At 43.3% G+C, this 13,006-nt stretch overlaps 1 protein-coding gene across 1 annotated transcript in view; it reads left to right on the top strand.

Moving 5' to 3' along the window:
• The window catches only part of LOC122922718 (hippocampus abundant transcript 1 protein-like), a 71,100-nt gene that overhangs the window by 48,745 nt on the left and 9,349 nt on the right, over positions 1-13,006 (top strand). Inside the window, exons 4-11 of the mRNA XM_044273421.1 lie at positions 323-450; positions 3,292-3,406; positions 5,961-6,179; positions 9,685-9,798; positions 10,706-10,777; positions 11,318-11,430; positions 12,369-12,466; positions 12,655-12,815. Coding sequence (XP_044129356.1) covers positions 323-450; positions 3,292-3,406; positions 5,961-6,179; positions 9,685-9,798; positions 10,706-10,777; positions 11,318-11,430; positions 12,369-12,466; positions 12,655-12,815 — 1,020 coding nt within the window. The remainder of the gene's footprint in view (positions 1-322; positions 451-3,291; positions 3,407-5,960; positions 6,180-9,684; positions 9,799-10,705; positions 10,778-11,317; positions 11,431-12,368; positions 12,467-12,654; positions 12,816-13,006) is intronic.

Raw genomic sequence — 13,006 nt, forward strand, 5'->3', positions numbered from 1 at the left:
CATATCAAATCCGCTGTTGGAAATTGCGTTTTTTTTTGTTTGTTTTTTGTGCAAATATTCTGCAGAAATGTACATAAATCTGCATGGAAATTAGTGCAGATCTTGTGTGTGATGACCTAATACATAGATAGCCATGATCCACCAGGTCAATAAACATGCTTTGTTTGAAGCTCTCTGGAAGGTAGTCAAAAGTTGGGGACTTCCCACCAAGATGTCCTCATAAGACCAGTCTGTAGACCGCCGTTACTTGTGATCCTTGTAGGTTTGTAGCTCTGCGAATGTTATTTTCTGTAATTTATTTGCGTGCTGTTTTCTTCTTCAGGGCTTCCTGTCATTTATGTGTGCTCCACTCATTGGTGCTTTATCAGATGTTTATGGGAGAAAGTCTTTCCTGCTCATAACAGTCTTCTTTACCTGTGCACCTATCCCTTTAATGAGGATAAGCCCATGGTAAGTGACCCGGAGATGTGTTTAGTGGATGCCCCTATATACTGTATGTTCTCGGTTTATATAGTGGCAGTTCATCAATGGTATAACCTACTGTAGCAGTGTAATGGCATTAGTACATGAATTGTGCGTCTGCTTAGCTCTGTGATGTATAGGTGTATATAAATGTTTTGGAGCAGGATTTCTGAGTAAGGCCTCATTCACAAAGTCAGTGTTCAGTCAGTGATTTTGAGCCAAAACCAGGTGCGGCTCTAAACACAGAACAGGAGGAGATCTTTCCCTTGGGGATCATGCACGCGACGGTGTGCCGGCCGGGATCATGCAGATCGTGGCCCCTTTCACTTGAATGGAATCTGCATCCGATGGCCCGCACCGCAAGAAAGTAGTGCATGCACTGCTTTTTTTTGGTGCGGAACAGAAACCCCACAAAAGCACTCCGTAGTGCTTCCGTGCCTCCGTTCCGCACCGACCTTCCGGATTGATGGAGTGATGCAGTGCCAGAACGTCCGGGGCCCGTATTTTGCGGGCAGCAATACGGGCCCGACCGGCACTCTGTCGTGTACATGAGCCCTTATACCTTATGTCTGTGGAGGCTCCAGTCCTGGTTCTGGCTCACAATCACTGATGGAAATAACTGACCAAAAACTGGTGTGAATAAGACTTGGCCTTACATGCACACAGCCGTATGTGTTGTTTTTTTTTTTTCCCCCCGGATCCATTGTAACAATGCCTAAAACGGACAAGAATAGGACATGTTCTACTTTTTTTTTTTTTTTTTTTTGCAGGGCTACAGAACGGACATACTGATGCGGACAGCACACAGTGTGCTGTCCGCATTTTTTTCCGTACCCGTTGAAATGAATGGGTCTGCATCCTATCCGCAAAAAAGAAGGAACGGACACAGAAACAAACACTGCTCATGTGCATGTAGCCTTAAGTAGTAGAGTAAATGCAGACAGGACTCCTGAGACACGGAGAGTCCTGATTGCCACACCCCCAAAGGATGATTGACAGCTCTCTGTATCAGTGTGCAGGAGAGTGTCATTTGCGATGCAACCAGGAAGTCCTGTCAAGATTTTCAGTTTTTTACTCAGAAAACCTGCCCCAAATGATATTAATCTATACATATACAGTACAGACCAAAAGTTTGGACACACCTTCTCATTCAAAGAGTTTTCTTTATTTTCATGACTATGAAAATTGTAGATTCATACTGAAGGCATCAAAACTAGGAATTAACACGTGGAATTATATACATAACAAAAAAGTATGAAACAACTGAAAATATGTCATATTCTAGGTTCTTCATAGTAGCCACCTTTTTTCTTTGATTACTGCTTTGCACACTCTTGGCATTCTCTTGATGCGCTTCAAGAGGTAGTCACCTGAAATGGTTTTCACGTCACAGGTGTGCCCTGTCAGGTTTAATAAGTGGGATTTATTGCCTTATAAATGGGGTTGGGACCATCAGTTGCGTTGTGGAAAAGTCAGGTGGATACACAGCTGGTAGTCCTACTGAATAGACTGTTAGAATTTGTATTATGGCAAGAAAAAAGCAGCTAAGTAAAGAAAAACGAGTGGCCATCATTACTTTAAAAAATGAAGGCCAGTCAGTCCGAAAAATTGGGAAAACTTTGAAAGTGTCCCTAAGTGCAGTCACAAAAACCATCAAGCGCTACAAAGAAACTGGCTCACATGCGGCCTGCCCCAGGAAAGGAAAACCAAGAGTCACCTCTGCTGCGGAGGATAAGTTCATCCGAGTCACCAGCCTCAGAAATCGCAGGTTAACAGCAGCTCAGATTAGAGACCAGGTCAATGCCACACAGAGTTCTAGCAGCAGACACATCTCTAGAACAACTGTTAAGAGGAGACTGTGTGAATCAGGTCTTCATGGTAGAATATCTGCTAGGAAACCACTGCTAAGGACAGGCAACAAGCAGAAGAGACTTGTTTGGGCTAAAGAACACAAGGAATGGACATTAGACCAGTGGAAATCTGTGCTTTGGTCTGATGAGTCCAAATTTAAGATCTTTGGTTCCAACCACCGTGGCTTTGTGCGACGCAGAAAAGGTGAACGGATGGACATGCCTGGTTCCCACCGTGAAGCATGGAGGAGGAGGAGGTGTGGGGGTGCTTTGCTGGTGACACTGTTGGGGATTTATTCAAAATTGAAGGCCTACTGAACCAGCATGGCTACCACAGCATCTTGCAGCGGTATGCTATTCCATCCGGTTTGCGTTTAGTTGGACCATCGTTTTGTTTTCAACAGGACAATGACTACAAACACACCTCCAGGCTGTGTAAGGGGTATTTGACCATGAAGGAGAGTGATGGGGTGCTGCGCCATATGACCTGGCCTCCACAGTCACCGGACCTGAACCCAATCGAGATAGTTTGGGGTGAGCTGGACCGCAGAGTGAAGGCAAAAGGGTCAACAAGTGCTAAGCATCTCTGGGAACTCATTCAAGACTGTTGGAAGACCATTTCAGGTGACTACCTCTTGAAGCTCATCAAGCGAATGCCAAGAGTGTGCAAAGCAGTAATCAAAGCAAAAGGTGGCTATTTTGAAGATCCTAGAATATGACATATTTTGAGTTGTTTCACACTTTTTTGTTATGTATATAATTGTGTTAATTCATGTGTTAATTCATAGTCATGAAAATAAAGAAAACTCTTTGAATGAGAAGGTGTGTCCAAACTTTTGGTCTGTACTGTATATATGGAATGAATGGCGCTTTAGTAGTAATATATATCGTATGTATCACAGGGCTCAGTTTCTCAGGTCTGCATGTATCGGCAGACAGTTTCCATTCACATATAGCTGTCTATTTCTGTCCCCTACAGGTGGTATTTTGCAATGATTTCAGTGTCTGGAGCGTTTTCAGTCACGTTCTCTGTGATTTTTGCCTACGTTGCGGACATAACACAAGAACATGAAAGAAGTACAGCTTATGGATTGGTGAGTGTCAGAATGTGCGTTCTAGTAAAATAAAACGTGATGCGATTCTTATCTGACTATCTTAATTGATATCGGAGCATCTTTTAGGATGTTAAGGTCTTTGTGTAAATTTTCTTTTACAAGATTTCCATGTACAAAGATTTACCTGTCATGAGGTAGAAGCTTAGAGGCAGTTTCTAATGGTGATGTCAATGGAAGAAAATGTATATAGAAAACCCAGAAAATCCCAATAATTCAACATTGTATATGAGATTTCCTGACAATAATGATTTTTAATTTTTGTAAAACGCTTCACTCAGTAAATCGGTGGCCTCGGCGATGGACATGTGCTTAAATGACAGGTGACTGCTGAGCCTCTGTGGTCATCTGCCTTCAGTTTCACAATTTTTTAATGTACAGTATGTGACAAAATAGGAACAAACGCCATAAGCAAATATAGATTTTGTTCAGATCAATTAAACACTAATTTATTTGATGGCATCGAAAAATTCTTAAAGTGAACTGCCATTTCATTTGTTTTAATGTGCGGGGATAGTGATTCAAAATGTTTTTGTAATGTACTTTATTTAGGAATCATTAAGATTTTTAATCTATCTTCAGTAATACGCTAACTGAGCGTGGCTACGGTACTTTCACCCTTGCGGCAGAGGATCAGGAAATCCGGACACAAACTGGCATTTGTCAAATGCCTTGCAATACCAGATCCGTCTCTCCGGTGTCATCCGGAAAGCCGGATCCGTTTTGCCGGAACCGGCACTAATGCATTCAATGTAAATTAATGCCGGATCCGGTATTCCCTTAACCCTGCTTTCACACCTGAGCGTTTCTCAAACGCGCGTTTTTGTCGCGCGTTTTTATGCGCGTTTTTTGTAATAGTAAACACGCGTTTGACGCGCGTTTGTGTGATTGACTGCAGTGTCCTATGGCCACAAACGCGCGATCGTACGCGCTGTAAAACGCCCAGGTGAGAACCATTCCCATAGGGAAGCATTGGTTTTCATGTGTTGTGCGTTTTACAGCGCGTAGGAACGCGCTGTAAAACGCTCAGGTGTGAACCCAGCGTAAGTGTTCAGTATTTTTGGCCGGAGATGAAACTGCAGCACGCTGTGGTATTTTCTCCGGCCAAAAAACTTAAAAGGTACTGAACTGATGCATCCTGAACGGACAGTCCTCCAGACTAAAAAAAATACCTTGGAGCCATTGGCTACTGAACTGAAAAATGTAGTCGCCAAATTAAAATTTTAGTCGCCAAATTTAAATACATATAATTATAATTAAAAAAGACTTGGAGGAGAAGATGACAGTAGTGAGCTAGCTCTACATACAGCATACTTCCTGCCAGAACTAGGAAACGTATAGGAGTCTACATCAACACATTCCCTCCTTCCCCATTGCTTCCAGTAATGCCCCATAAAAAAATGCCCTGGTAAGGCCCCCTATAGGGCCTCAGTGTTAAAAGTCCCCAGTGCCACCAGTAATGGCCCCTATACTGTCCCCTGTATTAAAAATTCCTCTAGTGCCCCAATTATGCTGCCAGTTATGTCTCCCAGAGTGCACCCCAGTATTAATGTCCCCCAAAGTGCCCCTCCAGTAGTAATATCCCTCACAGCGCCTCCCCAGTAGTAACGTCCCACCTGTAGTAATGTCCCCCACAATACCTCTCCTGTAGTAATGTCCCTCATAGTGCTCCCATTGAGTAATGCCCCAAAGTGCCCCTTCAGTATTATGTCCCCAATGCCCCCTGCAGCGTTATCCTTCCTGTTAGTAAAGGCCCCCAAGTTGGCAGTGAAAAAATAACAACTAATACTCGGCTGTATCCCATATTCGCCGGTGTTCACGATGCAGGCCACAACCCCTCCTGGTTTACGGCCACATCACTTCACTGTGTCCCGGCGCAGGCAGGCGTGATTATGTCATCACGCATGCGCTGGCCGTGATGACGTTATCACGCATGCCTGCGTGGGTATTTACTACCTCATAGGCTTCAGGCCTTCTAAGCCTGAAGCCTATGAGGGTGATCGGCAGCAGGGCAGAGAACTATCATCTCCTGTGCCCGAACGCAGTATTGAACTGCAGAGCCCTGACGGATTGCTCTCTATTCATAATGCATTAGGATAGAACTGATCAGTTTTTTCCTGATATTGACCTCCTAGGATGGAACTCAATACCGGAAAGCAAAAATGCTAGTGTGAAAGTACCCTAAGGAGAAGCTGTCTTCAGCATCTACTGAACTTTGACGAGTACCTCTTAAATGCATAAGAAGGCTTCCCAGCCTGCCTCTCCTCTCCCTGCTCCAGCCCTTATACTGTACTAAAAACGAATTTGACTTGCTGCAAATGGTGATCACTAGCAGCCCTGCTCCCCTCTATCTGCACATCCTGTTTCTGGTTAGTTAATAAGCCCCAGAAGATAAGGGGGTGCTGCCAGCAATCCGCACTGACAGTAAGTGCTGCACACAGGTACACAGGCAGAAGGATTGGGTTTTATATACTGTTCTTTGAGTGTTTGATATCTTGACTGTTGGTTGACCTGTTACCAATTTCTTCTTCCATAGGTCTCTGCTACATTTGCAGCAAGTTTGGTTACAAGTCCAGCGATTGGCGCTTACATCTCGACGTTTTACGGTGATAACCTCGTTGTTCTTCTGGCTACTGTGGTGGCACTGTTGGATATCTGCTTCATTTTATTGGTTGTGCCAGAATCACTGAGGGACAAAATGAGACCTAACCTCTGGGGAGCACAGATTTCCTGGGAACAAGCCGACCCATTTTCTGTAAGATTCTTTTGCTTTTTATATCTACTATATCTTCTACTAATGTGTAAGTTTTGAGATGCAGAGTCAGTAGTGTAAGGAGAAGCGCTTGTATCTTCAGTGTAAAACAAAGTGGTTTTTAAAGTGTTAGTCGTTTCAGCTAATTTTTCAGATTTAAGCTGCCATGTGTTTACATGAGGAATATACTATATACCACTGTTTCTGTCCATTATATGATTTGTCTGGTATTTAGCAGTTATTCAGTTATTCCCTCTTCAATCTGTATTTTTTTTTTCCTGAACTGGCAAGTGGAGGCAAGCTGGAATCGTATCTGTCAATATACAGAACATGAAGATCAATGAGATTCTGATCGCTCTCTGTAGCATGTCCTCAGAAGCAGCAGCAGTAATGGAGGACATTACACAGTAGAACTAAGCAGTTTAGATGTAAATCCAGCAGTGAAGTTAAGACAGTAAAGCCTCTTTCACACAAGCGTGACGGATTAGGTCCGGATGCGTTCAGGGTGCATTCCGTGAAACTCGCACCATTTTGCAAGCAAGTTCAGTCAGTTTTGTCTGCGATTGCGTTCAGTTTTTTCCATGCGGGTGCAATGCGTTTTTCACTCGCGTGAGGTTTACAAACAACATCTCTTGGCAACAATCAGTGAAAAACGCATCCGCACTTGCTTCCGGATGAAATGCGTTGTTCACTGAAGCCCCATTCACTTCTGTGGGTCCAGGGCTGCGTGAAAAACGCAGAATATAGAACATGCTGTGTTTTTCACGCAACGCAGAACTGATGCGTGAAAGCCAACGCTCATGTACACAGACCCATTGAAATTAATGGGTCAGGATTCATGCGGGTGCTATGCGTTCACATCACGCATTGCACCCGCCTGGATAACTCGCTCGTGTAAAAAGGGCCTAAATCACTTACTAGCCAGCAGCAGTCTCTGTATTAGCCTCTCTTCATGTCTATACCAGCCCCTCCCTCTTTCCTTTCCTCTCCATAGACCTCTCTGAAACTTGATCTTTCAGTGAGCAGGCAGTCTGTCTTCGCTGAAGACTGATCTATGCAATATTGTAAGTGGAGATAGGCATTTTGGAGTATAGTGAAAGTAATTGCCATTACAGAGGTGGTAACATTGCAATATAACATCCTATCAATATACACATTTACACAGAGAATGCTGTCAATCAACGATAACGCCCCCTCTGTGTACTACTGAAGTTAGAGCAGATATATAAATGTATAAATGACATATTTTACTAAATCTTTTCCCACAAAACTTTATATCAATCTGCTCAGCTTCTCCTGCGCTGTAATGTGCTGCCTGCAGATTGCACTGCGTTTTGTGGTGACAGGTTCTTTTCAAATCTCCTACAGACAAAGCTTTCTGCCGGTTAGATGGCTACTGGGTCCCCTGCTTGCACACAGCACATATGTTGGTGCTGCATAGAGAGTCTTTGTATTTTAGTAGTACATAGGAGTACGTGATCTATTTTATTAGGCAAATCTGCTGTCTTCCTCACCGTCCAGCAGCCAGTCTCCCTTTCCCCGACTGCAGGCTCTCTGCAGTTGGCCATGAACCACCTCCTTCACCGGTAACGCCACCAGAAGGAGAGGGAAGAACACTCGGCACAGCTTTGACATCACATACATAGAGACCTGTTTAGATGAAAATGGAAAGAATGGTGACATTCACTTAAATTGTAACTACTGTCTCTAATTCACATCAGTGGTGACTATTGCATCCCTACAGCATTCTCCAAATTTACGGGGCTCTGATTCGGAGCATTTTCCGTATGCAGATTAGCTAGCATAGGTGAGAAGTAGCATCTTCTCACATGTATTTAAATGGGTTTTCTGAGATTTTAATGCTGACGACCTCTCCTCGCAGTAGTGCCGCGGCCTTCTCTCAACTTTTCCTAAGTTACGTGGGAATAGGTCTGAGCTGCGATACCAAGTAGAGCTGCTGTACAATGTACGGTGCTCTGCTTGGTGAGCAGGGAGATGGCCGCAGTGTTCAAAGGAGAGCTGATCGGCGGGGGTCCTGGGTGTCGGACCCCTACCGGTCAGATATTAATGACCTATCCTGAGGGTAAGTCATTGGTATTAAATTCTCAGAAAACCTTTTTAAGGGATCTGTCTGGTCACAAGCCCCTTTTAAGATGACAGCTGCTATTGAGCCTTAAATGGGTTTTCTGGTACTTCAAAATTCATGACCTATCCTCGGACTCTAGACACCCCCGTTAATCACCATTTATTTTTTATTTTTTGTCGGCCTGTGACATTGATCATATGGCCATAGTGCAGCTTAGTCCCATCCAAGTGAATGGGATGGACCTGCTATACAATGTACAGCGCTGTGCTTGGCAGTGATGGCCAGTTCGCAGTGTTCGCCCACGAACACATGCGACCTGCCATCTTAAACCACAAGTCCGGCGACTCACAGGTAAGTCCTTACCTGTGCCTGCGCCGTGAGCCGGTCTGAAACAAATGCGCTCACTGGGAGCAGGCAGTTCTAAGAACAGCCACCGGGGGCCTTCATCGGGCGGTTCTTGGAACTGCCTGCTCCTGGTGACGCGGGCGAACACTGCGAACTGGTCATCACTGGTGCTTGGTATACCAAGAGGCTTCATCTCTCGTCCAACCACTGTGGCACCATTAAATAGGTGACTTGCTGGAGTGTTGGTAGTCATAACCCAATGATCAGATATCAGTGACCTATCCTGAGAGCAGGTCATCAATATTTAAGCCACAGTCAACCCTTTTAGGTAGAATGCAACACCCCCGGCATGGACCACCCTTACTACTAGTTACAGCTTTCTTGATTGTCTGGTGCTACATATCCCGATGCTCAGTTTATAGAGGTAGCACTCTGACATCAACACTTGCAGTATGCCCCTACGTATGATTTCCACAGTTCTGTACGAACATTGTCATCACTTCAACTTTCCAATACTGTGTTTCAATTCTCCAGGTAAACGTTCATAGTTTTTACATCCAGAGGCTGAACACTCAACCTAAACCCGTGCTATTAAACATACGTTCTCATGGGGGTGGTAATGTGGCCATGTGTAATTTCCTTGATCTAACCAGAGAAGCACGTTCAATTTGACCTATATTCACAGCGGTCTAAGCTGAATGTTTCTGCCCTCGTCTTGTCACAGATGTTCTTCAGCTTTTAGGCCTGGCAAGTACCAACATAGGAGACGCGAATTCCTGGTTCTCTTGAACATGTGCAATTTACACATGTTCATAGTTCATTATAAGTCATACATTAAGACAGGTTTCCAGATTCTGAATGTAAACTCTGAATATTTCTATTCACTGAGCTCAAGCAGAGATCATGTCACACAGAGAACAAATCTGGAACCCCCTGTGATTGTCACTCTACGAGATGTTTTTTTTTTGCCAGGATCCATATTCCTGTACACACATTTATATCTTGGACACTACCATTAATTTAAGTAGATACATCTGAATGTTTCATACTCTAAAACTTATTTTTCTTTTCTTTCAGTCCCTGAAAAAGATTGGTAAAGACACCAGAGTTCTTCTCATTTGTATCACCGTTTTCTTTTCCTATTTGCCAGAAGCTGGACAGTATTCTAGTTTTTTCCTTTATCTCAAGCAGGTAGGTTTTTTTAAAACTAATTTTAGAATCCCTCCTGCTACACCATCAAGAGGTTTTCCTGACATTTATTTTGATGACCTATCCCCAGGATAGGTCATCAATATCTGATCAGTGGGGATCCAGCACCACCGCAGATCTCCAGTTTGAAGAGAAGGTGGTGCCCCATGTGAGCGCTTCTTTCTCCTGTTGTCTCCCTTGAAGCGGTGGCATAGTGTAATTACAAGAACTCTCTCTATTCAAGTGAATGAAGCGAGTACTTGTAATTAAAGTATACTTCTGAGATGACGGACAGCGTAAATGGAAGCAGCGCTCACATGGAGCTTAGCCGCCGCTTCAAGCAGCTGATATGTGGGGCTGTCAGACCCCCGCCGATCAGATATTGATGACCTATCCTGACGATAGGTCATCAATATATATGGCAGGACAACCCCTTTTAAATGTCATTTTGTATGCCCCTTCCCCCACACCACAAACTGAAACTGTAAAGAAAAGTCCTACACTTGCAAATTTTTGAACACCCATGTGCCTAAATTTAGGCGCATGTGGCGTTTCTAACAGCAGGGTGAGGTATTGTGTGGGTTGGGCCATCTGGACACTTGCATTAGTTTCCTAGCGTAAATGGATATCAAATCTACGCTAGCCAGAGACCTGCACCGCGTCGATAAACTAAGCGCACCCTCTGGTGGCGCAAGGAATATGAAAAACAGTCCTTGTACCCCTTGACCCCAGTAATGTTTTACTGTTTGGTAAGGATAGAAAGGCTCATATTTCAAGCAGTTATTTTCCCAATAAAGGATTCTAATAAACTAGTAAAAATGATGTGGTGTGCGTTCAGATACGTTTTTCTTTTCATCCCACCATTCATGTATTACAATGTGGAAGTAATCGTTTTTGTACTTTGTTGCAGATCATAGGCTTTAATCAGGGGAGCATTGCAGCTTTCATAGCGGTGGTTGGGATTTTGTCCATCGTGGCTCAGGTATGTGCCGTTTGTACTGTATCTCTTGTATGATTTTTTTTTTTTTACCAGATATTTACTTAGTCAATGTAATATTCTATACAGCCCATTACTCACAACTACCTTTACAGACACGCAGCGGATAATTTTACCTTGCCTGCTTCCAGCCTCACGGTTACCTGGAGGTCCTTGAAAGTTTGTTTATACCAATATTAGACCCATATTATAAAAAAAAAAATTCCATTCCTTTTATTTTTTTGGCCTACTTATGGCTATATTTATAGTGCATTCAGGTTTGGCGCATGCACTTGGAAAGCATCAAAGCCAGGAAGAGTGTCCTATTTCCTACTGTTTATCAGACTGCTGTTTCCTTTACAGGGACATTGTGGCCAGTACTACTGTATGGGTGTACTGTGGTTTATATCCGGGTCTACTCCCAATATAGTCCAAATGGCACGTGAACGGAGCATAAATAATACATCCGCTATCAAGCCCAAAGCTTTTAGGTAGATGACTCTTCTCCCAGATGTAAATCCTTGTGCTATACTTTATATTTTTCAGACTGTGTTCCTCAGTATTCTTATGCGCTCAATTGGAAACAAAAATACTGTTCTTCTTGGTCTCGGTTTCCAGATGTTCCAGCTGGCCTGGTATGGTTTTGGTTCACAGCCATGGTAAGTACAGTTATCATTTGCTACTACTTGCCTCAATGTCTTCTACTAGCCTCCCAGGTTGTAATGGACAATGTTCACACTAGATATATCCACACTAAAGGCTCTGTGGATGCCGCACTAGTGTACCCCATCATAAAGGAATGGACCCATTGAGATGGGACCACCTTTTCGTAATACCTAAATGTTGTCCTTTAGCCCGTTTGATAGTTCATGTACTCTGTACAAAAGCCTATTAAAACTTGAAACGGTAAACCGTGTGGAAAATAAGTAACTGGTTCTGAGGACCAGTCCAGCAAATTCAGAAAAAATTGAAAAATAAGCAGTTAACTAGTCCGGATGAAACCAATAAGTACGGTATATATGCTGATTGTCTGGTCCAAGCATTTGTGAATGTCTGCGGCATTATAAGGAATTATACAATTTCCCAGGAAGGTCCATTCAAAAGGGAATGTATCATCAATTATTTGAATCAAGGTTTTTTTGTGAAAGTGTTTTTCTGCTTGTTCGATGTCATCTGTATTAAATAGAAACTTCCTAGGATATTTCAGTTTTTTCCACAATCGGCCAAAACCGTTTTTACTGATACAGGTATTCTGAACACAGACGTTTGAACTCCCATAGAAGTGAATGGAGAAAGCTGTACACGCATGGCCACGTATCCATTTGCTGTAGCCGTGGTGTCATTTGGGACACGAGACCCCCATTCTGGAGACAGATGCAGGTCCCTCCTCATTTATCTCATACCCTGTGAATAAATCATAAATGTCTGTGATGAGAATACCTCTTAATTGGTTTCAGAGACGACAGGTCAGAGAACTAATAAATGAAGCCCCATGCAATCTCAGTGTGCAGTAGGTCCTCATTATTCCCGGCGTGTATATATAGAATGGGTAGTTTGCTCATTTGCGCTTTTCACACGTTTTAAAATTACTTTCCAGGATGATGTGGGCAGCTGGTGCTGTAGCTGCCATGTCTAGTATCACGTTCCCTGCAGTGAGCGCCCTGATTTCCCGTTGTGCTGAGTCGGATCAACAAGGTACATTTTTGTTATGAAACGGCCTGTATTGCCTGTATTGTGTGTCTGTATATTATCCATAAAAAAACACACACATTCACAAACTGCTTCCATGCTATGGTACTCTTGTTGTAAACAAAACATGTGTGATAGAAGGGTTATTATGTTAAGACACCTGATCTAACATTATGGTTTTGTTACCAATGCAGGTGTAGCACAGGGCATGGTAACTGGTATTCGAGGATTATGCAATGGTCTAGGCCCCGCACTCTATGGGTTTGTTTTCTTTCTGTTCCACGTGGAACTTGGAGGATTAGTGCCAGTGCCAAGCACAGATGATAAGACCACAATCAAAGATCCTAGCGAAGAGGTAAGCAGTGAAAAGATGTTGTATGGCTTTGGAAACTGATGGAAATTACTTGGGTATTACTATGTATTAGTTTTGTTAAAGAAGTATTCTGGACAGTTTGAACTCCTGGTCCATAACACACGTCAGGTAATGGGGCGAATTTACGAAGCGTCAAATATTTTGACAATGTAAGGGTTGTGCAGTCCGGAAAT

Source organism: Bufo gargarizans, chromosome 1 (genome assembly GCF_014858855.1).
Source record: "Bufo gargarizans isolate SCDJY-AF-19 chromosome 1, ASM1485885v1, whole genome shotgun sequence".
Taxonomy (NCBI): domain Eukaryota; kingdom Metazoa; phylum Chordata; class Amphibia; order Anura; family Bufonidae; genus Bufo; species Bufo gargarizans.